At 35.4% G+C, this 25,940-nt stretch overlaps 1 protein-coding gene across 2 annotated transcripts in view; it reads right to left on the minus strand.

The window, feature by feature from the left end:
* The window catches only part of LOC135086660 (forkhead box protein L2-like), a 66,789-nt gene extending 41,716 nt beyond the window's left edge, over positions 1–25,073 (minus strand). The window contains exons 1-2 of one of the 2 annotated variants that reach the window (XM_063981431.1): positions 24,792–25,073; positions 21,182–21,345 (exon numbers count right to left, since the gene is read on the minus strand). In XM_063981431.1, coding sequence (XP_063837501.1) covers positions 21,182–21,345; position 24,792 — 165 coding nt within the window. In that variant the 5' untranslated portion in view covers positions 24,793–25,073. Of the gene's footprint in view, positions 1–21,181; positions 21,346–24,787 lie in introns of both variants that reach the window. The other variant, XM_063981432.1, reaches the window with a different exon arrangement.
* Between the last annotated feature and the right edge of the window lie 867 nt (positions 25,074–25,940).

Here is a 25,940-nt window from a genome sequence, read left to right on the forward strand (position 1 = left end):
TATGTCATGTTTGGGCAATAACATTGCATCTCTATTTTTTTTTTTAATAGTATTTCAAAATTTTATTGCATTTCATTTGGATGACTCAAATTAAAAAATCCTCGTGATAAAAAATGCATCACACCAATGTGTAATTAACATTAAATGATGTAGATAAGGTCAATAGCAATAAAAAAAAAAAAAAAAAAAACAATTTGATTAAGTGCCTTATGAAATTATTTTAATTTAATTTAAAAAAATCAAAGTGACTTGAGGTGTTGATAATACTTCTGGGCCGACTTTACCAGTAAAATTGATTTTTGAGTGTTCTAATATGTTATATTAAGTTCGTTTTGGGCAGCCTTCGGGAGTGGACGTGCGCAACACGTGCGCTCCAGACGGTCCGACCCTAAAAGGCACTTACAAAGCCCTAAAAATGGCGTTTGACGCCGACGCGACGGTGAAACCCAAATGTTCTAACAGTGAATTACCCGAAATCATAGTCGCGATTAACTATTAACATAGTCAGATGTGCAAAAAATAGTGGTTATAGATAAAAAAAAAAAAAAAATGTGTAAGAAAAACTGTAGGTGAGAAAAAAGCATCGAGTAGGTGACAGTGACCAGCACAGCGCCTAAGCTAAAAGCCTAGAAAACTAATCCGACGAAACCCGGTGAGATCTTTCCTTATCTTTCTTTGTTTATAAATATTTTGTGTCAATTATCTTGCCAAAAAGCACCAAAGCGAACGCATAATTATGATCTAGTATTTTCACTTAAAAATATGTAACATAGATCGTATAGTTTGTCAAATGAAAAGCTCTAACTTTTGGTCCATAAACTTTACTTTTTTATTAATAATTTTGATACATACAGATTCTACATGTACTCTACATATTATTATCTACATGTATTTTGCTTCCTGCATGTCATTATAGTAGGTATAAATAATAATCGATAACAAAGAAAGATCCCTACAAAACTTTCACCAAACACATTCTATAAAAGACATCTATTGCACAAAATTTCAAAGCGAATACCAAGAAAGGTCAACATCTGGTCGCCATAAAAAGTTTCCAAAAGCAATAAAATTTAACTTCACTATTGCACTAACATTAGTAGATGGACACTTTAAACACATTTGCCAAAATACACAAAAAAAATTAAAACAACAGAGATCCTTTGCTTTGCAAAAACAACTAATAGTCACATGTGCATGTCGTAAACCATTCAAAAGTACAACCCATACAAAAAAGAGGTGGCCCGACTAACATTTTGTTGAAAGCATGTTAAAAACAAAAGACTTGACGCTTTGACAATGCAAAATACAATAACACCGTAGTCATAATTCACTAACCCTCTAGTTATAAGCCCCTTTCTACAGCTAAAAAACGAAGGCATACACTTTCAATCCCCCCACTGAGTGCGTCCACGTTCGCGATCCCTGGACCCTGACCTGACCCCGGTAACGCAGGTGGCAGGCAGGTGACTGAAGCTCAGTGCGAGCATTGCGACTCACTTAAATTTAATCATATCATTTACCACACAAACATGTCCTCAGACGACGAGTTTGGCTTTGGTTCGCCGATTTCTGGCTCTCCCTCACCGACACCGTCCAAGGCAAAAGCCGCCCCACCAAAATCTACGAAGAAAACTTCTGGCAAGCCGGTTATTCTTCCACCTTCCAAGGCAACAAATAGCTTGGAACGGGCAATTGAATTAATCGACCGAATAAAATGGGCTGTGGATGAAAGCCACAATCTGAGATTAGATCTAAAAGACACGATCTTGCTATGCACGGATGAGTTAACTAGAGTCGTCAATCGTAAAGATTCAGGACTACCAACTGATGGCATAACACCTACTGTCACTTTAGATCCCGTGGAAACCGTTGCGGCTGTGCGTCAGGCCGTTCGGGAGGAGATGGCGAAATTTAAACCTCCTACTCCACCCCCGGTCACTGCTTCGAAATCTACAAACGCTCAGCCTACATATGCTCAAATGGCGGCTCAGCCTGGCGCCCCTAAAAGACCACCCAGTCGGCACGCGATAGTTATAGAAAAGAAAGGGACTCCTGCTAGAAATGCTACAGAGATGGGTGATGTCTGGCGCAAGGGAATCTCTTTCCGTACGACTGCATACGCCCCTGCGCGAGTACAACCCATCTCTAACAATCGACTACGCGTGGAATTCGACACTAGGACGCAGCGCGATGAAACCGTCACCAGACTCACTAGCAGCCCGTCTCTTAAGGCCACACCGCTGAATAAGCTCAAACCGATGGTGATTCTCAAAGGTGTATCTCGCCAGACACCCAAAGAAGAGATATGCAATATTATCTCACAGCAAAATCCTACCATATCGGAGGCTACTAATGATCCCTTAGTAGACATGAAACTTAGGTTTGTTCGGGACAGTCGAAAGAATCAATCTCTCTACAATGCCGTGCTGATGGTTACGCCATCTATTTGGAAGGCAATTACTAAGCTGGGACGTATAAACCTAGACCATCAGCGCGTTTATGCTGAAAACTTTTGCCCGCTACTGCAATGCTATGGCTGCCTGCAGTACGGACATCTTAAATCTAAATGCACCGCAGATGTCACAATCTGCTCACACTGTGCATCTTCTGAGCATATCTTCTCAAACTGCCCCCGCAAAGCAGACCCACAAGCGGCCAAATGTCACAACTGCACCAACAAAACACCCAACAATAAGTCTGATATAAACACTAATCATTCCGCCACCTCATCAAACTGTCCTCTCCATCACGTCATGTCAGAGCGCATAAGCTCCATGACCGATTTTGGCAATTAAATTTAATAAAAATTAGTACTGCAAATTGTTCACAGCGTAACACAAATCAAAATAATAACAACAACATCAGATTTATTCAATGCAATGTAGGCCGCTCTTACGGGTGGCACCATGAGTTTATTAAATATTTTATAACTAACGACTATCCCATAGCACTTATAACTGAACCTTATGTACGCAAAGATTCATTAATGGTCAGGAACATTCCAGGTTATGAGGTTTTCCAAACGGCAAACGGTCAGAGGGTTAAGGCCTGTGTCATTGTTAAAGCTGGGATTGGTGCAACACTTGGTCTGACGCAAAACTCCTCACCCAACCTCAGCGTAGTTCAGATCACCATCAGACAACGCCGCCTCATAATCGCAAGTATATACGTCGAGCCCCGTGACGATGAGTCACACACCTTACCAAAGCTAGAATTGCTCCTGCAGTCCCGAAACGATGATGACATCATCATTGGAGGCGATTTGAATGGATGGCATCCCTTATGGGGGTCCTCAACATCGAATCGCAGGGGAAATCAAATAGTAAATCTAGTCACTTCTAACGGATTAATGATATGCAACACAGGCCTTATACCGACCTACGAAACTGTCGCACTTGGTGTGAGACGCACATCATTTATAGATGTAACGATGGTGTCGGATTCCATCGTCGATAAAATTGATAACTGGCAAGTAAAAATCGAAGCCTGTCCCTCTTCAGACCACCACGCGATAGAATTTACTCTGTTACATAATCTGTCTGATATTCAGAGAGTTAAGAGAAAATCCACTTTTAAGTATGATACAAATAACGCGGACTGGGAAGCTTTTCGCCATATACTAGAACAGTTTGTGAATAAGACGACGCTAAAAAATACTTCTATCGAGACTTTAAACGAGGATGGTGTGGATGATTTCATTTCCATCCTCTACAGAACCATAACTAAAACATGCGACAAATCTCTTCCCCGAAAGCGCGGCAAACTCGCGTACAACCCATGGTGGAGTGATGAGCTGGAAGAACAAAAACGGCTTGTCATCCACCTCCATCATAGAATTCAGCAACTGGCACGAAGTGGCCATAATCTGGAGGAGGTGCTACGCGAACGAGCTGAAGCTAAACATAAGTATGCAGAAATGTTGAGAGAAGCATCTACCACAAACTTTCGGGAGTTTTGCACCCGTCAGGGGAAGGAGGATGTTTGGTCCCTCACTAACCGGCTTCTTACACGGGCACCTCCACCGAAGCCCGCAGTCACTCTTTCCTTTGACGGAGTGCATACTCAAAATAGCGAAGAGACGGCAGCAAAGCTATTGCAAAACTTTTACAATGATGATACGACTGATAGCCTTGATTGCCACAAAACTACTAGGCAACAAAGTCATCACACCCCAAACACTCCTAATGATACAGAATTTACACGAGAAGAAGTTATCTCATGCATTGATAGTATGAATCCCAAAAAAGCTCCCGGACCCGACAATTTTACTTCCGACATCATCTCCGCAGTCTGTCATACCTTCCCGGAAATTATCACCCGCCTTCTCAATCGCTGCTTTGAACTGGCATATTTTCCGACCATCTGGAAAACGGCACATGTGATAGCTGTACCCAAACCTACCAAGGATGATTACAACGTAGCGTCTTCTTATCGGCCAATAGGTCTTATAAATGTCTTTGGAAAACTGGTTGAGAAGCTCATCACTAAGCGGCTCACTCATCATCTTCACACTAAAGGCTTTATGAACCCGAAGCAATTTGGGTTCAAAGAACAAACTTCTACCGTAAATGCCCTCAATCAAGCTCTTAAAGATATTCAATCAGCTCGCCAGGACAAAAAACTAGGGATAGCAGTGTCTATGGACATCCAAGGTGCCTTTAACAATGCCTGGTGGCCCAAGCTTTTGCAGAGACTCCAGCTTGTTGAGTGTCCTCAAAACATATATAAACTCATCACGAACTACCTCAATGATCGGACAGTTACTCTTAATTATGCCGACTCAAGCGCCTCTAAAACAATGACTCGTGGATGCATACAGGGCTCGGTCTGTGGACCGAGTTTCTGGAATATCATCTTGGATGAACTCTTCGAGCGGGAGCTCCCGTCAGGGTGTAAGCTGCAGGCTTATGCGGATGATGTATTGCTGATCTGCACTGCCAAAGACTTGTCACAACTGGAACGCAATACAAACACAGCTCTTGAAATCATAACAGCTTGGGGAGAGAGTGCAAAGCTCACATTTGGCCCTACAAAAACACAAATGATTGGCTTTACCCCGACTGCTCGTAAAGCTTGCATCACCCACCGTGGTATTCGTCTGCAATTTAAGACTGACATAAAATTACTTGGCATCATAATCGATCAAAGACTAACCTTCACAAAACACGTTGACTACACCATCTGTAAAGCTCTTAAAATCTATCGTTCACTTTGTAAATTTGTTCGCCCCACATGGGGAGTTCATAGCCAAAACATCTCAACAATATACCAACAAGTCATCCAACCCATTATCACATATGCAGCCGGAATCTGGGGTGATGCAATTAAATTCAAGAAGGTTAAAAGAAGTCTCTTGTCCTTGCAGCGTGGGTTTGCTGTTAAGATAATACGTGGTTTCCGTACTGTATCAACTATTGCTGCTATCTCGCTTGCACGGCTCACTCCACTTGACCTAAAAGTCCACGAGGTTTGCGTCACCGAGCGTGCAAAACTCTCGGAATGCTCCCCATATCTCCCTTCGAACATCAAGTTACAAAAACCCACACCACCAGCAAAACTTCCCCACCCTGCAGTGCGACAGGGCATCAAATTCTCTTCGGCATATACCGAGCAAGATATTGACAGACTTTGCCCATCTGACGGCACCAAGATCTTCACCGATGGCAGTAAGCTGGAGGATGGTAAAGTTGGAGCAGCGTATGTCATTGTGAAGCCTAACCAAACGCCTATAACTTACAAACTTAAGCTCCACAACAGCTGTACCGTCTTTCAAGCGGAACTGTTAGCCATTGAACGTGCTGTTAGATGGGCCACAGAATCCAGTAATACCGAAAGGGCAACAGTTCTCTCGGACAGCCATTCTGCTCTTCAAGAGTTAGCAAATATGCACACCACCAACAGCTCGGCAGTAATGACTCATAATCATTTACGTCTCCATCCAGGATGCGTGGAGTTCGTCTGGGTTAAAGCACATGCCGGCCTGGAAGGCAACGAAACAGCAGATGAGGCCGCAAAAAGTGCAGCGTCTTCTCAGCGTGCTCCCGACTTTTCTAGATTTCCGATCAGTCATGTAAAGCGCGGTATACGAGAAATTAACCAACGTCTCAATAATGATCGGTATATTACTGCTAGCACGGGTGCCCTTACTCGTAACTTGCTTCCAAACCTGGACAACATTATCCAACTTTTCGCTCAGGTGGAATACTCCTTCCACCTGACACAAATTCTTACCGGTCACGGCTATCACCGACAATACTTACATCGATTCAAGATAGCTGAGACCGACAAGTGTAATTGCGATCCAAATGCTGTCCAGGATATACTCCATCTACTCAAAGACTGTCCGCGTTTTATCCGGCAAAGAGTGCAACACATGGCTATATGCCAGTACCTTAAAGTAAAACCTTTTGAAATATCGGACCTGTTAAAGAGGGAAAGCACCATCAAATCATTCATAGAACTGTGTAAATATATTGTAAATAATTTAAAAGAATACAATAGTACTTAAGAAATAATATATAAAAAAAAAGTGCATAAATGTATAATAAAAAAAAAAAAAAAAAAAAACAATTAAAAAAAAAAAAAAAAAAACCTCTAAAAAAAAAATCTTACTTATTTTGTTAATTTTAAACCTTGTACATAAATGTGTGTAAAGTATGGAGCCTACAAGTTTGCTCGTATACATTGGCGAGAAGCTACCTGCACTCTCTAAATATGTACATTCATTTGTCTGCATATTTAAAATACCATTACCTTGCAAAAACCAAACTCCGGTAATTTCGGCTGGAGATAAAAAAAAAAAAAAAAAAAAAAAAAAAAAAATGTTATATTCGCATATATCTACCTAAACAAATAAGAAAATTATATCAGATTGTATGCTATTTAATAGAAAATGTATAATGTCATACAGGTATTACACTGGGCTCTGTCAGTTTACACTAGTAATTGGGACCTCATGTAATACCTGTATGACATTCAGATTTCACCATGGTTTTCGTAGTTTTCATACGTATTTCCACAATCAGTGATACTCAGATAATAAAACAGTTCAAATCCCAAAACGAATAATAACAAAGGCTTATAGAAATCGTTTATATTTTAGTAAAAATTTCATTATTACTAACCACTTGTTCCCGGTCGCGGCGCCGTCGCTAGTTCAATTAAAGATAAAAAAATATAAATGTCACTTCACTAGCCAATCACAGCTAAGAATGATGGACAGATGCACCATCTAACTAACTAACGTAAAAGTTCTGGTAAATGTCAACAGATAGCGTTGATTTGTATTTTTTTGTTATATGTAATAAATATATGACGCCAGGCCCCAGGAGGTTAAAGTAATGTTTTAAGCGATTTTTTCCAACTCTACTACGATTGAAGAGGACGACGCGACATTGAGTTTTGCCTCGCAATATTGGTGTCTTAATTTGAATGCTATAAAGGTATGGACTTGTTTTCTGCTTTAAGTACACACGTGAAATTATTTTACTAAAAATATAGTATCATACTCCAATGAAAGATACTTAGGTAAATACCTAATACTACATGTTTTTTGAACAACGATATTATTTTACAAAAGGGAATAAAGATAGAGGAGAGATCAAATTATTTTACAATGGTCAAAATTGTTTTTAAAATTGTATCCTTGAGTAATAACCCATTAATACATAATGCGTTACATATCATTGGAAAAAACAGCATAATAATAAGTATTATTTCATCGGTCAACATACCTTAACATTGATAGTGATAGCCTCGTAAGTTCATTTGTTTTACCTACAATAATCTGCCGAGAACAGCAAATAAATAATGACTCGTAATCATATTATGTAACGTAACGTGACACATCAAACTTGTCACCCGAGTATTATACCTATTTACTTACCTAGGTACCTATTAACTTCAATGAAATTATTGACATTAAAGCTTCATATCCTCCTAATCTGCAACATAGCCTGTTTTGAAATTATTTAAAAAATGAATTGTGGAAATAACATCACCATCAGCAATATTAATACAGTAATTTTACGAGAATTTATACGCAAGGAAAAAAAACTATTTTCTTCATTGCAAGTAATAATATTCATCCATTTATCTAGTCACCATAGCATAGTGGCTCTATTTTGTTTACTGTTCAGTTATCGATTTAATATTGAAATTGTTTACGTACGAATTTAAAACATTGGGCACTGGGACAATACTGGGTTGAAGTGCGAAATGAGTCATGTACTTACCTACAACCCATAACCTATACAGGGTTATTCAAAATACGACGTCTTCCAACGGGGCGTAGAGGGACTAATAGTTACTGCAAAACGAAAGGTCGGTGGTTCAATTCCCACCCAAAGTTGCAGATTTTTAACTACATTACATTTGCCTAGTTTTAGCTAAGGTTAGCATCGTAAATATAAAAAACATGAGCTGAAAAGAGTTTTTGAATTGCTGAAAGCAACGGCTTTGAAACGTAATACCTACAAACTTTTTGAGATTGTATAGGTACTTTTATAAGTATACAAATTAATTATTCTTAAAACATAATTTGAGAAATCTCGATCAACGCTAAATTAGTTTTCAGGCTCATTCTTCATGCTCTACATGACCCAATGGCCACCCTGTATCACGCTCAACAAATCATTACTGTCGGGCTGTTGATTGTTACAGCAAACAAAGTTCTCTTTGGTATTGGTAAATGTCAGTGGCAGGAGAACGGGCGCACTTAAAAATGCAATACTTTTCACATTTGTCACAGGGCCGGTCGAGTTACAGTCATTCGAGTCGGGCGCGAGCAGCTGGGCAGTACTTGAACGCCGTCATTCTGAGTGGGGACACCAACTCTTCGGGCGATCCTTACAAATAAGGTCTTTGCCTTTTTTTTTTATTTATTTATTTAATTTAATTACAAGGTTAGGCTTATAATCTAACATTTCTTATATCACTAAACATAAAAATGTTTGTTGTGACATTGCACATTCATCGCAATAGCTTATAAGTATAAAAATTAATATTATAGGAAGGCGGTAGGTATCAATAAATATGCCAGCTGGAGGTGAGTCGCACGACGCGCGCGATACTACGTCAACTCGGGTCGAGCGTTCCGCTAGTTATTTTTTGCAACGTACCTACAGGGTGTCTTCATGTTTATGTAATACAAGTTATGCTTGTTCCAAAGAAATATATATATTTTTTTTATTTTAGTTAGTAAACTAGTATGACTCTGTGTAAGATGTGTAATAAGTGCATAGTTTGGTCAGAGGAAAGTTTTGTTATAGTTTTAGTAATTTATATTAAGGTAGTTAAGGGTAAGTTTTATCATTGTGTTATGTTATTTGTAGTTCAATTAATATTTATAGATTAGGTAGATTAATGGGTATTTAGCAACACGACGGTATGTTGATTATAAATTATTATTATAAAAGAACTTCCTAAGTATAATTTTTATATTTTTAGTGTTTATTTTTTCTTTTATTTCAGTTGGCAGGAGATTAACCAGTCTCGGAACGATGTACTGAGTGGTTCTTGCACCGTAGGTATTTTTACACTGAAGATTCTCAAAAATAGTTTTTTTTTTTTAATTTTTAATATCATATTTTTTCATGTGTTTTTTTTTATTTCTCTAATGGTTAAACATTTATTCATACAACTTGTATGATTAAAACTTATTTTGAGTACAAAAGGCAAACTTAACCATAAAACCATCTCATGACATTATCATCTATAGTCACTAATGAGATAAATAAAAGAATTTAATAGCTATTTCTTAGTGCTTGTACCTAGCATCCGCTTTCGTTCAAAAATATTTCCAAAACAAAAATCATGTTAGCTTAACATTATCTGAAAGTAGGTAAGTCCCTAAGTATGTACAAAATTGTGTTACTAACGTAAGTGCGCCTATTAACGACCCCCCAAAATTTGTATCCTATTACCGCCCTATTTTTCTTTCTTTCATAAAAGACATAATAACAGGTTCCAGAAAACGCGTTACCTAAAAAATATCTAGATATGTTTATTGACTATCAAAACGATTAAAGTTTGTGTTCGTAAATAACCAGTAAACGGAGTTATTTGACATTAAATGGGACGCGCCCGCAACGGACGCACTTTTCATACTGACGCGCTCCCAGCTACTTAAGGTGCATCTTGTTATTAATTAGCGATTTTAACACATTTAAAATGAGAATACCAACATGTTATTGCATAACAATATTAATTCGTACTTTAGTTTCCTTAATAAACCCTCAATATAGCCCTCTCGCTGTATTTTTGTGGCTTAAATACAATTTTAAATAAGGGCGGTAATAGAAACACTTTTCATAATTTTGTTCCTAATAACGACCCATGGCGTTGTTAGAATTTTGATTAAGTTCTTTATTTTAGTATTTATATCTTTAATTACGCATTTAACCTCTACTTTGTTGTCTTGATCGATTCATAAGAATATTTCACATAATTAAATCAATTAACGCCATACGTTAATTGTCATAGGTTTGGCATAAAACTGCAATGAACATTAAAGAATATCTCTAATAATGTATGACAATAGATTTTATAAAAACCTGTTAAATTCTAATTAGTACCTGTTTGATATAAAATAAAACCTAATAGAAATGATACTTCACTGATCACGTCTTCATTAAAGTAGGTATTTTAGCTGGTTACTGTTTTTTTTACGGTCGGTAATAGAATAAAGTAATATTCATACTTAATTCTATTACCGCCTCATAACTATAAGGCCACCTGCGAAGACTTATAAGCCTGTATTTTGTATATAACTAACATTTATGACATGACACCAAACCAATCATGCGTTATCACAACTACTATGTAACTTTTTAAGATCTTTTGGATTAATAAAAAAATAATTATTTATACAGACAGTGTCCAATTTTCCATAGTTTAAATTAAAATACACAATTACACACAATTAAAATCAAAAACATCAGTCAAAAACGAATTAAAAATTATAGTCAAATTAAAAATAAAAATAAAATATTAAATGAAAATTATTTTTTATTAAAACTCAAATATAGTTTAAATAATGACCCCCACTACTCAGTAGAAGACCGGGTATCGCGTAATCAAGTATAATTGAGGACTTTATTATTCTACTATTTCTGCTTGATTATTTATTTATTTTCGAGAAGCGTGCCTTTTCTCTTTTAATAATAAAAAAAAATAACTTGAAAAAAAAACAAATTTAACTAAAACTAAAAAGCAAAACAAAGAAGAACGGTCACGCCCCATACAAAAAAAACCCAGACCCGACAGAAACGAGACATACCTCAGTTTTTTTGTCATGTCTTAATTAGTTAAATTATATATTTTTTATATTCGAAATCTATGTATAATACCAAAATATTACCCTTTGTTTTTGTTTAGGCGTTATACAAAAACTAATACAAAATGCCTATTTATCACCAAAATTGGTAAATGTATGTACCTAAATGTCTATTACAGCTGCTATGGAATGTATCTAGGTGACCTGGAGGTACAGCCGGATTATACAGGGTTGTTATACATATGGAACGATAAGTGATCTCACTCGATTATTTCTAAACTATACAAGATATCGAAAAACTAGTTACTGATTCTGAAAGTGCTTCATGAGCTCTTTCAAACGGCACCAATAATAGGTTACAGATTATGGAAGCTGGTAACATTGAATTTTTGGATTTTATAACTTCTCGTTTCCACCCTGTATAATCCGGCTGTATCTCCAAGTCACCTAGATACATTCCATAGCAGCTATTTAGGTATATATGTCGCAGGCAAATTGTATGATTCCGCATTTTACAAACGGCGTCGTCAGTTCACAAACGCTCGCTGCTCTATGAAATGCCGAAGGCAAAATGTAAATTGCCTGGGCACTTTATAATATGCCAAAACATTTGATAGCCAATTCGATTGCTGTTTACAAAATGCCGCGGCAAATTGAAGTATTTAGTTCTTTTTCTTACCACGCGAGGCGCTGCTAATCAAAACAAGAAAAATGGCGTCGAGTCGTGGTGTTGTGATACAGAAAACAGTGCAAATTCTACGTATTCAAAGGACTTTTCACATAAAAAGACATTGATTATACTTAGTGAATTAAAAATATTTAACGATTCATAAATAGGATCAGTGAAAAAGCTATAGAAAAATGAAATAGTTTTTGAGGTTATCCGGCACGTAAAAAACGCTAAGGTGACAATGGAATCTGGTGCTCGGACTGGTGGTGGACTGCTGCGGAATATTATTGGTTTAAAAAAATATTGTGTTGTCTTCTAGACTTCTTCTAGGTATAATTAAAATGTAAGAATTAAAGGACTGACTATCGAAACTAATTTTATGTATTAGTTTTATGTACCTACCTATAGGTACGTACGTCAATAGTTTAAATTAGTTTAGTGTTGTTTTTATTACGAAAATATTTTAATTACTTTAGGAGTAGCTAGTATTTTAGGTTTGTCTTACCTGAATAGATACCTACCTGATTTCTGAAATTAAATCTGATTTGTCCAACATGTGTTTTATGATGGTCACCCTATTGCAACAATCATAGTCGAAATTTTATCAATTGAACGAGTCGCCAATTTGCCTTCGGCATAGGGTTTCTGATTTCTCGACCTATTTTTTTTCTCGAGTTTCGAGAATTCTCGAGGCCAAAGTCTCGAGTTTTCTCGGGTCTCGAGTCTTTTAATGAAAACTGCTGAAATCGGTTGAAATTTAATAAAAACACAGGTTTTTTTAATCTAATATACCTACTTTTATGCACAACAATGAATATTAGAATTTAGTACCATTTATTTTGGTAAGGAAATAAACAAAAAATAAAATCTTCTTTCATAATTAATATTTACTAATAATCATAACAAAAGTCATAAAGTCGCGTGCACTTTAAGGATAAATAACTTGTTTTTTAAAGAACACAAGTCCAAATAGCAAAATTACGATTAAATAAATAAATAAATTTTCAATTTTTTTTTAGACTAGTCGATACCACGCTTCCACGCAATCTATGCACATGTCGTGGCAGCTTTTAATTAAGGCTACACTATAAACACGTATTGTTTTCAATGTTTTTTCCAGTTAATTGTGTATGTCTTGTTAGCTGTCTTTAAATAAATAAATAAATAGTTTTCTTTTATGTAATAAATTTTTAAATTTCTTACAGATAACGACTTGAATAATATTTACGAGGAGGCACGAGTACCTAACCTAACGTCTGTTAGGTAAGGTAACTGTCTAGTTAACAAATTTTTCAGTCAGATTAAACATACATAATAAATAAATAGCATACTCGTTGGTGAACATTATTACTTAGTTTCGATTGAGATCATGACTTGCAAATCAAATCAGTCAAAAAAGGAAAGACTAGACCAGTCTAAAAGCAACGTTGACCTATTAAATAATAAAAAACTTACTTTTGTCTAAGAAAATCGGCTTTCAAGAATATTAAAGCTTCAAAATCGAAACTCGAGAATTCTCGAGCTCCGGTAATTTTTTTCTCGTCTCGAATGAAGCCAAATTTCTCGAGTTTTCTCGAGTTCGAGAAAGCTCGAGCAGAAACCCTACTTCGGCATTTCATAGAACAGCGAGCGTTTGTAAACTGACGACGCCGTTTGTAAAATGCGGAATCATACAATTTGCCTGCGACATATATATATTTACCAATTTTGGTGATAAATAGGCATTTTGTATTAGTTTTTGTATGACGCCTGAACAAAAACAAAGGGTAATAATTTGGTGTTATACATAGATTTCGAATATAAAAAATATATAATTTAACTAATTAAGACATGACAAAAAAACTGAGGTATGTCTCGTTTCTGTCGGGTCTGGGTCACAGATGACCGTTCTTCTTTAACTTAAAAAATCAAGTGGTTCCCGAGCCTCTGAGCGGGAATCGAACCCGTGCCTCTTGGAATATACCCAATTGAAGAGCAATATTCTTAGCGGTCGGTAATAGAAACAGAAAAAACGTTAATAGAAACACACCTCGTCTATAGGTCGGTAATAGAAACAACTGCTTTTTTAGATTAAATTGCTATTTATTAATTATTGTGTGATTGAATACTCATTGTTACTCCTTGAATTCAAAGATTAATTCATCATTGTTAAAAATAAATTAAAGTGTCTTTTCTATCACCACGTCTTATATCTAATTTTCTAACGTTTATCCGAAGTCAGCTTAAACTGGCGGTAATAGGCGCATTTACGTTAATGTGGCAATATGTAAAGAAAAATGAGTTTTCGTTAAATTCCCCACACAAAACGGCCTCAGAACCTATTATTTGCCAAAAAGAATCCCCAAGACTATTTTTAATTCTTGTAAAAAAACCGCTAAAAGCAATGCGTAGCATGTGTCCAGATTGTTTAGCAGGCTTAAGGATTTTGGATTCCCAGCTCAAAACATGGACACAGTCGGAATCTGGAAAAGCAGATTTGTCTCGAGCTTCTTCCTAACATCTTCGTAGGTACGCGTGGCGTTTTGGACGTGGCGAAGCGAATTCTACATTTGCAGAGGAGGTACACGTTTCATATTATGGTGCACATTATGATTTCATGCATAGGTAGATACTGCTTGGTATAAATTATAGCAATAAATACAATACTCTACAATCTACATTTTGTCGCAATAATTATTTATGGGGAGTTGGGATCCAAAATAAACCTTACCCACCTAAAGTAGCAATCACTGAAAATGCCTTTGTTTTATCAGTAAGTAGAATAAACTTTTGAAGACAAATGCTTTCAATAATAATACTGAACACAAACGAATCAAAAAATTAAATACACTCCGTGTGGAATAGCCATGACTACGAGCGATTTGTGGTGACAGTACTCGTACCTTTCGTGTAGCTATACCGCTTAAGGTATGCGTTCATGAACACAGCACGAGCAATAATTTATCAAATTCAATCGAGCGCCGATGTTTGATGACTTGAACAAAGAGCTTTGTTGATTTTTTTTAAATAAATTTAACAAGATTATGAATATAATCTCAAAATAGGAAATACATAATTATTGTTCTGACGTGTTAAATCTACTCAAGGATTAAGGACGGGTTATTGTGTATACGATTTCTGTTGAGTCCCGTATATGACATTTTTTTTTAAATTTAAATGCATTTATTCTTAAAAACAAATAAAAGTCGTAACCATACGCTACACGTCTCATTACAGACTTTCGTTCTTAGCGTCTATTTTTAGTAAAAAGGATCAAATTATTACGTTGTGTCTTATTTAAAACCAATAATACCTTAGTTTGAACCAAATAAACAATTTTTATTTCTTTCTTTCTAATAATGCAGTCTAAAAATATAGTTTGCTTATATTTAAGTAGTCATGTACGTAACACATAAGCTACGTCAAAACTGACCCCTCTATTGCACTCAGTCCATCATATTATTCCTTCGGAATAGAGAAACAACCACGAGCTGTCAAACGAAACCGATTTTGGATTACACTGGATAGGGGAGAGTTCGGTATATTGTACCGCCGGGTAAATTGTACCACCCTCATATTTCGTAAAGTATTTATTGAATGTCTGTAATTGCAACACTAAATTCAATTAATATCGGCCATGTGGTTTTTGCCGTGACAACGATCACGTGTGTTTTATTTTGAAAAGTATTTTTTCATTGTTTTCAAGTAACTTTTGATAATGCATGTTTAGTTTGTAATTTTGTTAAATTTAATACAGGGTGTTGCTAATATATTATTTAGAACCGTAAATTAGTGTGGATTACAATTATTTGAAACATTTTTCGGTATTTATAAGCTATATTTTTTACCGATTTTTTAAAAGCACTATCACCTAGTCGGCTAAATTGTACCACATCAAGTTGTATGGAACTTTACCAAAGGATTTTGACATTTTTTTTAGTAAATCATATTTTGAAGTTGTAATAGCGTAGTTATGTTTGACTAACAATAAATGAAATCAAAAGACTGGCAAAGTAGATTAGGTACAAGTGTGCGTTACGATAATTGGAATTACAAAAACTTTTACTCAAAATCGTGATAACGTGTAAAACAATATCGATTTTCTATGTTATTAACTACTGTTCCTTTTCGTTACCTAATTTGTTAAGAATGCGTCGTATAATATTTTGCCATAGTTTTTTTATAGGCTTGAAATTTATTGAAATCCAATATAATAACCCTGTGGTACAAATTATCGAACCGGTTGGCTAAATTGGACCGGAGCTCTGAACTCGTATTTTGTTGATTTGTGCTAAATATACTACAATTGTGTTGATTAATACCTATGAAATAGTAAGTTGAATAATTTCTCTTTAATTATATACCATGAAAATTAGCAAAAACAAAAGAAAACTATGTGTAAAATGGGATTGAAAAAAACTGGTCCAAATTACCGGACTCTCCCTTATCATTTTGTGTGTAGGTATACCTACCTACTGCTGACAATGTATGGAAAATATTTCCACGCATGTAAAGTAAGTTAGATAAACTAATATTATTATCTATAGAACAGATTTTATTTGAGAAAAGTAACTATTTTATTTTAGTAAATTTTAATATATTCCGCGGTATTATTCAACATGTTTCATCATTACATTTTTGACAAATACTAAGATGTAAATACGCTGTGGATATCTTATTGACAATCAATAGTTCAGTCCGCGATGAACTTATGTCAGGGGCATTTGATAAAATACCCGTTCAGCTAAATTAGGTAGCTACATTAACTTTCATTAATTGTATTATTACTTTGATCGTATTTGAATCATGACAATTTAAGTAAACAACGAATGAAAGGTACAAACTAGGTACATATTGCCAACGCTTAATTTAATTATTACTAATTTAATCGGAATTTAGTATTTAAACAGTCATTCATGGTAAACAAAATAATCAATTTTATGAAAAGTAAGGCTTGTTTATTATCTATCGCGTATTTATTATACATAATTAGTACTTACCAAAAATTTTAATTTATTATTTTTACAATGCTCCCTGTTACTGTAATATTATGGTATACGTGCATACTCTACGCTTAAGTAGAATTTTATAAACAGACAGACGAATTGAGAACCTCCTCCTTTTATGACTGTCTGTGAAAGTGACACAGACACTTACTTCTTACTTTCGCATTTATAATATTAGTATAGATAGTATTGATTTTGTGTATTCTTTTTTAAATATGAGTTAGGAACCACAAATCGGATCATCCTTTGTAATACAACAGGCATGAAATAACTGAAATTATGATTATAGTATCTATATAACCAGGCTTCTAAGCCGTAAAACAGATACTATAATCATAATTTCAGTTATTTCAGGCCTATGTTCAGCAGTGGACGTCCTATGGCTGAGATGATGATGATGATGATTCACAATATTTATACATAAATGCCGGAATACAGTAATGCTATTAACATTACTATTATAGTGACAGACTAAGGAAGATAGAGTTGCTAGCCAGGCAGACTTAGGCTGGGTTGCACCATCTTACTTTAACTTTGACAAACATCAAAAATCTGTCAAACTCCATACAAAAAACACCGGTTATCGTTAAAGATACGGTCAACGTCAAAGATAGGTAGTGCAACTCAGCCTTAGATCAAACCCTACCACCATAATCCACCCCAGGTCATAAAATTTTATAATATCACAAAATTAACTCTATCTCCTAAACTAAACAAAATCGTAGAACATACATGAGGGTGATTACACTATACACCTTGATGCAAGGAATCTAAATTTTTCTTTTAGACCCCACTGTTTTGGCCACCCTGTTTTTATAGGGATATTTTACAAATTACTTTAAGCAACCAGCTTTTCAGTTATTTCTGAATATCATGTTTAGTGTATAAAAATCACCACCATCAATTTACATTTATTTTCTTATGACTACGATGCTGAAAAATATGCACATAATTTGACTTACTGGAAAAATATTTCGTGAAAGAAAACTGGGTGTTATTTTAAACAGAGATAATGAAACTGATAGTTAATATGTACTGGATCATATTTTTAAGCACATGATAGAGTACTTGCACGAATAAAAGTCAAATAAACAAGGTCGGTGATGTAACGAAGTGTGACGGAGACCCCGATAAGACCCAGAGTCGCGATAGTGCCCAGCGAGAAAACGTCATGTCATGTTGATCATAACATCGTGTGTTATGAAAGTCAGCCCGCCCTACCATAGACACACATGCGGTGAGCATTCTTTGTTTTATGCAATTGATGACTATGTTATCGACGAGTAACGCCCGTATTCACCAACATTACTATGAGATCTCACAGTGCGCGTGGACGCACAGGATGACACACGTACCAATCACAGAGCTCTATTCAACGCTGCGTCACTTAAGCAAGCATCGTTTGTGAATACGGGCGGAAAATTGTTTTTGAAATAACTGTAATAGCTAAGCGTTATGCGATTTTGTAGCTCATTGCTACGTTATTTTAGTTTGTAGTCTCTTTTTATAAATTTGATTGTGTCAAAGCTTTCAATCCACTACACCTAATTAATTTTACGATCAAGGTATGAAAACTAGGGCGGGTTTGCACCATCTTACTTTTACTTTGACAAACGTCAAAAATCTGTCAAATTCCATACAAAAAGCACCAATTATCGTTATAGTTACAGTCAAAGTTAGGTGGTGCAACTCAGCCCAAATGTCCATGAGCAACACGCATCGCACAAAACAGTTGTGGGAGTTGAACCTGACATTACTGAAGTCCAGATCCAGACTTCCAGTCTGCGACAAACTTAACCGTATTCCTACAAATGATTGATACCTAAATAAATTAAGGATATGAAATGCGAAATTACAATTCTCTCTTTAGGCCTACATGGCCCTTTTCAAGGCACTTACTCGTCTACACGTCCCAAAAGCGTATCCATATTTTAATATTTTTTTTAGTTAATTCAAAGTTACCTACTCAATTTTATCAGATTTCATTTATGCCAAATCTTTGATTCTTATATTGGTTCGCCTTTAATACCTATTCCTATTACGAGTGAGTAGTTATAAAATACAGCTTATGCCATCACAATCAAACTACGCCAAGTCGCCAATACACTTCTGAACATGCTTATCGGCCGCTATACCACCGCTTGCAATCTTTGCGTACATTCCTTGGTACAACTTTATACATATTTGCTGCTTGCACTTCATTAGCCCTCTTAAAATAAATTAAAACAACGCTATGCACAGATAGACCTAGCAAAAGTTTATTTAGCTTTGTTGATGGGAAGTGGTGAAACTTCTTAAGTTAATGTTTATGATTTACATTTTAATGCAGGTATAGGGACTACCTGTGTACTGTGTAGCTAGGATCTACATTCTACAGCCAATAAAAAAAACCCAACCAATGAACTACTAAAAAAATCTTGTGTGAACTACAGAATTCGAAGTTAAGCGAACGTACGCCACAACGAATTGGTAACACAATACCTGTGTACCAGTAAATTATTCATGTTTTCTTTTTTACTCACCACAAATAGTATTTTGGATTTGATTCTCATATTGTGCTTTTATTTTGTAAATACATAATTGTTTCTGAATATTTTATTAGGGTAAGAGTAAACCATTTTTATTCCGGTCAAGTGTGATGTGAGTGGTATTGGCGTGCAGGATGGATACATTTTCATTGCAGCACAAGATGATTGGATTTTTTTTATACTTAATTCTACAAAAAATGCGTTTAGTAGGCTCGAAATTATGGGAGTATCTCTAAATTAACACTCTTATTTACAAAAACAATAACTTATTTTCATTACCACTATATGGAAAAAGTTTTATTTAAATACATTTAATAATCGCTCCGTCTTTTTAAATAAATTGTTGTAAGTAGCAGGTGAGCCAAGTGATCTTATTAATGAATTCAGTTCTTCCGTTCTTACTCTTTTCACAGGAATAAAGAAAATAATTACAGTAAAATAGTGGACTTAGTGATAAGAGCTTTTTCTGCGAAAACTTCTCTATTAGAAGGATTGTAATGAAACGATGAAAATATAAAATCATGAGCAGAGAACAGCTTAAGCTCTTTAATAAATGTTACTAAGAAATTGAATTCTCTCAATAATAATATGGCTGTAAAGAGAGCAAACGATAACGAAAATATAAAATTTCTTTCTATGGCTTCCTTGCGATCAGCATGCTCAAGTGTATTGGAGCGGGATTCATGGAAATGGCCCTGAAAGTCTGAAATAAGTAATGACCTAATTAATTCTATTTATTTTATTTCTATTTAAGTTTCATTTTATCCGTATTCTCAGTAATGGCCCACTTGTTGTATCGAAGCTCTGTGTTAGGGTTTCAGTTTGTGGGACGTCTAAAGGACCTTTTTAAAACCCTAAGAAAATAAATTAGTTTGAATTTGAATTATTAACATAATGATAGTTTAGTTAGTTTTGTATGATGATGGAATCGTACCTATACATGTTTACAAACGGAGTAAAAAAGTTTTGGATGATGAGGGTAATTATTTTAATTTGGTTTTACTAATTATTTTGCTAATGAAATTAATTTTAATCTTCTATATCTATATGTCAACGCGAAATTGTAAACTCCGTCAGTTCACAATATAACGCGTGAGATTGTAAACTAACAGTGGGTTAGGTTAGGTTAGATTGTAATCCAACTACGTCAGATTATAATCTGACGGAATTCACAATATTACGGTGACATATATATGTTATACAAAAGAAAGTCATGTTAGTTACTCCACTTATAACTCAAGAACGGATGAACCGATTTAGCTGAAAATTGTCAGGGAGGTAGTTTAGAGCCAGGAGAAGGACATAGGATACTTTTTATTTTATATAAATTAATATAATATTTGTGTCAGTGTCGGACTGTCAATTCGAGGTTGCTTGTTCGAACCTGTGGTTCGAACGCCGAACCTGCTATAGTTACCTGTTTACTACAATAGTACAATAGTCACGATAACTTAACAGGAGAGGTTAGCGTGAAATATATGATCATCATCATCATCATCATCTCAGCCCCATTTCCAGATAAACGGTTGGCAGTGGCCTACATCCATCGCTTTCCTGCAACCTTTTGGGCCAAGACAGGTCATCTGTCCACCCTTTTGGTGGACGTCTCACGCTGCGCTTGCCGGAACTTGGCATTCCAGCACATTTCTCCCCATGGACCGTCAGTTCTGCGTGCTATGTGCCACTTGTTGTTAATCTGGGAGATCGCTAATAAACAACTTACCGTCGGATGAACGTGAGGGTGGGAATACAGTTGCATTCTACGCGTGTCCACGGTGTACGTGTTGAGCGGTAGATCGTTCATCTCGAAACTCCTCTGCAGGCCTGGGGTCAGCCGAGCCACCTCCTCATCCCCATGGAGGCTTGCCCCATCAGCTCCGTTGGCCACTGGAAGAGAGCTTTTGATTATTCAGATTGTCTGATCAACAATAGCTATTGATTTCACTACTACTGATGGGCGTACCCAGATCTACCGGGGGAGAAAAGTTAAGATTTTTAGGAAGGTTCGCCCGCTCTTAGATATTTAAGAAGAACAGGGCAGGCTTACATTTAGTGTTACTACCGCCTAAATTGTAAATTTTGTATGGGGTGCAATGAAATGTATTCTGATAATAGTCAGATCGCTTCATATTGGTACATACTACACATTCTTAAAAATAATAAAAGACCTGTAACCCGTTAACATGGAAGGGAATTGCGTTCACCTACTAGTTAGCTATATATTTTTTAAATTATATTGGAATTTAGATAAATTTCAAATTGACAAGGTATAAATAAATAAAAATGTGATTTGATCATTTTACTTCCTCCATATTCATAGGGATATACACAAAATCTATAATATAATAATGACACATGATCATTTATTAAAGTCTATTCTACTCTATTAATCCGATTACTGTTAATGACATGTATGAATTAATTTAAAACTGAATATAGATACTACACTATGAAGGTACAGTCGGAATGAATAATAACGTACAAATAGAATAACCCTACTGTGCCTACTAACAATTTATCTCAATGCAATTGCAAAATTACACCTAATCACCTTTACCGTAACTATAACTTTAACCGGTGTTGTTGTATAAAGTTTGGCAGACCTTTGACGTTTGTTAAAGTTAAAGTAAAATAGTGTAGTCGTAATAGTTAAAAATTGAAATACGAGCTCATTGTACTGGATTATGTCATTGACGTTCCACCACCTGTTACGCAGAGACTGATTTTTGTTTGTTTTGATTTATTAAGATAAGGTAATTTAATGTAACACTGAACATTTTCACCGAGAAAGTGTTATTTATGTGAGCTCGACCTTTCAAAAATAAATGGGAAACTGTGATCTAGTTATTTCAATGTTTGTTAAAAATAGACAAAATATGTTTTTAGTACTTTTTAACTGCTGAATACATCCAACTACCATCTACTTAAACGACTCACGTAATCAGAATCTGTAATAATGAATACTTATTTTTTATTGTGACTGTACCTACCACTAACTAATGTTCAATATCTAACAAGTAACTAAGTACAGATTTTAAACAGGTTTATTTCTCTCCATTTATATTGGATCCAAATCCTAATGATACCAATTGCCGAGTCAGTGCTATTTCGTATTACTCGCTTCTAGTCAGTGCGTCAATTAATACATTTATGTGCAGTCCACGATTTATATTGGGTAACCACCAATAATGCCTAATATTCATCTAACTCTCTATGTTTATAATTAATTTATAATTTATAATTAGTTTAGTATTTTTTTGCCTTTTTAACCCCTCCAGCAAACATGTTAGGGTTGGGTTCATATTGACTCATGACAGAATGCTCTAAAACTTTACGTAGAATTAAGTTTATTGATGCCAACTATACTTTAATTATGTGTAGGTGAACGTCGTAACATTTGTCTAAACACTGTGAAATCTTTATGTATGTTCTAATACGTCAGATTTTACATCAAAACTGTAGATCCAATGTGTTTTTTCAAGTTCTGAATGCACAATCTATGTCTTCTACTATTATGTTACATAAACATCTAACAAAGTAAATTAGTTTAATTGCATATCATCCTCAAAAATCTTTCAAGATCGAACTTAGGCGAAAGCTTTTCCAATCAATGAAAAATATAGAAGAGACTTATTTGGGCTCGTAGTAATTACTCGTATCTGGTAGTCGCGAGTACTCTCTCGTAGCAGTGCCTAGTTAGTAGCTACGGGTCTCTTCGTAGTCGTTAAGTCCGTATTAAAAAACTCGACTCAAACTCAAGATCGTAGTCCAAGATTCGTCTAAACCAGGGGCGGCCAACCGGTCGATCGCGAATATTAGTGCAGTCGATCGTGGCAAGGCAAAAAATACTATGTACATGATTGTGTACTAAACTATGCTGTTTCATTTAAGATTTCAAGAAGTATGTAAGTGATAGATCGCCCAGGTTTTCGTTAGTAAACAGTAGATCTTATGTCTAATCTAGTTAGCCACCCTTGGTCTAATCATTATATTTCAAATTTAACGTAGTAAAATTAAATGAAAACTTCTCTTTCAATGATGCTTTAATAAATACGATCGAGTGCAGCTAAACCTACTTGAGTTTGAAGCTAATGTTGAGTGTTGTTTTAGAATACTTAACTTACTTAACCTGTTGAAAGGGGTTGTTTGAAGGTTTATAAGTAGGTATAAATTAGAGGGGTAGCATTAATAGTATGTCCAAGTTTCATTAAAATAATAGTCCAATTACAAAAAGTTTTTTTCTGAAATACCAGTGAAACTTTACAAAAGCAATAACAAAGTATGGAAAATATAAATATAATGACTTTATTTTTTTATTGATTTGATTTTAAGGCAAGTACAGTTTATTAACTAAGTAATTCCCGACAAGCAAGAATTATATTATGTAACATAGGAAATAACTCTTTAGGTAATAACGCTTGCACTGCAATAGTAGTAAGTATATTGTTTGAACTCGATCAGTATCATGCGTGACCAACTTATGAGTCAAAAATGTAGGTCACACAAACTTATTATAGCAACGTATGAAAAATATTTGTAACCATTATGTATCATACATAATTGTATGTCATTCGATATTCATTACCTAATCTAAGAAAATAGGTATTTTACAGTAAAAAATGTTTACAAATAGGTACACTATAAAAAAAATTCGGTTATCGAATTTGTCATGATTTAGTTTAGAGGCAAATACCTACACAGAAAGCGAGTAAAAAACACACAGGTTATGCCAGAGTGAACCAAACAGCAACAAAATATTTCATTCCACTGAAAAAAGCCGATCAAATTCCCGAGAATTCTATACTGTGTAACTCAAACAAGCAATAGCAATCAATAAACTAAAAGTCTGAAAGCATAAAAATTCTTAATAAAATATGTACTCGCGCTAACTTTTTTTCAAATAAGTTAAATACTAATTCAATACTTAAGGTAGGTTAAGTCATTAATGTAAATAATGCTTTTAAAAAACACGATTTCTTACTACTTATAATGTAAATTAAAAAAACAACATCAATAAATATTTGGGTACAATACCCCCAAGTAAGCTTTTCTTTAAAGCTTAATTTCGGAGAACTTTGAGTAGATGAAAATGAAAATGAGTCATTTTATTTAAGATACAAAACTAGGTAATTGAGTGACTTTCAAGTATAGACAAACAAAAAAACCAAATGAAAATAATTTATTGCCAACGTAAAACTTTCGGCGATGTTTCATTTGATCGGATTGGTCAAAAATTACTGTTTTACTATGCCATAATCCAGTTTTACTACCGCATAAAAATATTTAATGCCCTCACACACCCATTTAAGATTTTATAGCCATTACTTACCCACTTTTAAGTCTGTGAAATCCAGCTGAAGAATCCTTTTCTCCTCTCAGAAGTTTTCTTTTGAAACTTTCAGGAAAACCAAGAGCATCCTTTAGATAGTAGCACTGTAAAGTTTTCCGCACTCAACGTCACTCAAAGTTTGTTTTGTCAATCACTATAATGTTCAATGTTCACGTTATAGTTTAAAGTTTATTGAAATTGCATCGTATTGTGCGCGCAAGGCGGGCGGGAGGTAGAGTGATCCCTCCGCGAACCAACTACGGAACGAGCGACGCGCGTGGATGCCGGTCAGCCGACTGACTGAATCTCGCGTTCTCTACAGCGAAGCTCCACGCCATTCGACGTGTAGGCGGTCTCGCCACCTTTCGCTGAATATGCAATTTTCAGCCTCCCAAAAAGCTAACTTCATTAGAAAAAAAACTCGTAAGCCACGTTATGGCTTAACTCACCCTCACGCAACTTTTACGGCGCTATGCGGTCTTTACATCACGTGACCGTCATTAAGTGTTAAAAAGTGTGAAACGTTTTTCTTGAAATAAAGAAAACATAATCTTCATAACACTTAGTGGCTAGAGCAGTGGGGAAAGGCGCGACCTCATTGGTGGGAGTGTGACGCCCGAAACCAATAGCACGGGAAGGAGGAGTCGGAACGTAATCACTTTGAAATTTGGCTGAATATAATATATTTGCCCTTTATATGTCGAAATATAATTTGGTGGTTTCCCTTCCTGAAGTACCTATTTTTACCGCCGGCCGATTATGGCAGCTTGGCGTCTATAGGAATGAACCATGAAGTACAACTTCGTCAATGGTATGGAGCTTGAAGAGGAAACTCGACCATTTACTGAGGACCCGGGTTCGATTCCTAGTCTGGTCGATTTAAGAAAATATCTTTGCTGAAATCACTCGCGTCTGAAATGTACAGGGAGACACCTCCGGTAAAATTAGTTTGTCTAGTAAATAAAGTAGGTATCGTTCTTAATTTTGAGATCATAGTAGGCTTCCGCACCGTGTACGAATTAAATAAATCTCGTAAATGTGTAGTATCTAACCTCATACAACTCGATGGGTGCCGGGAATAAAGCCAAAATCGACAAAACACAATTTTACAGGACAAGAGATTTAGTGTCAATTTTGAATAATTCTAAACTAC

This window comes from Ostrinia nubilalis, chromosome Z, assembly GCF_963855985.1.
Source record: "Ostrinia nubilalis chromosome Z, ilOstNubi1.1, whole genome shotgun sequence".
Lineage (NCBI taxonomy): Eukaryota > Metazoa > Arthropoda > Insecta > Lepidoptera > Crambidae > Ostrinia > Ostrinia nubilalis.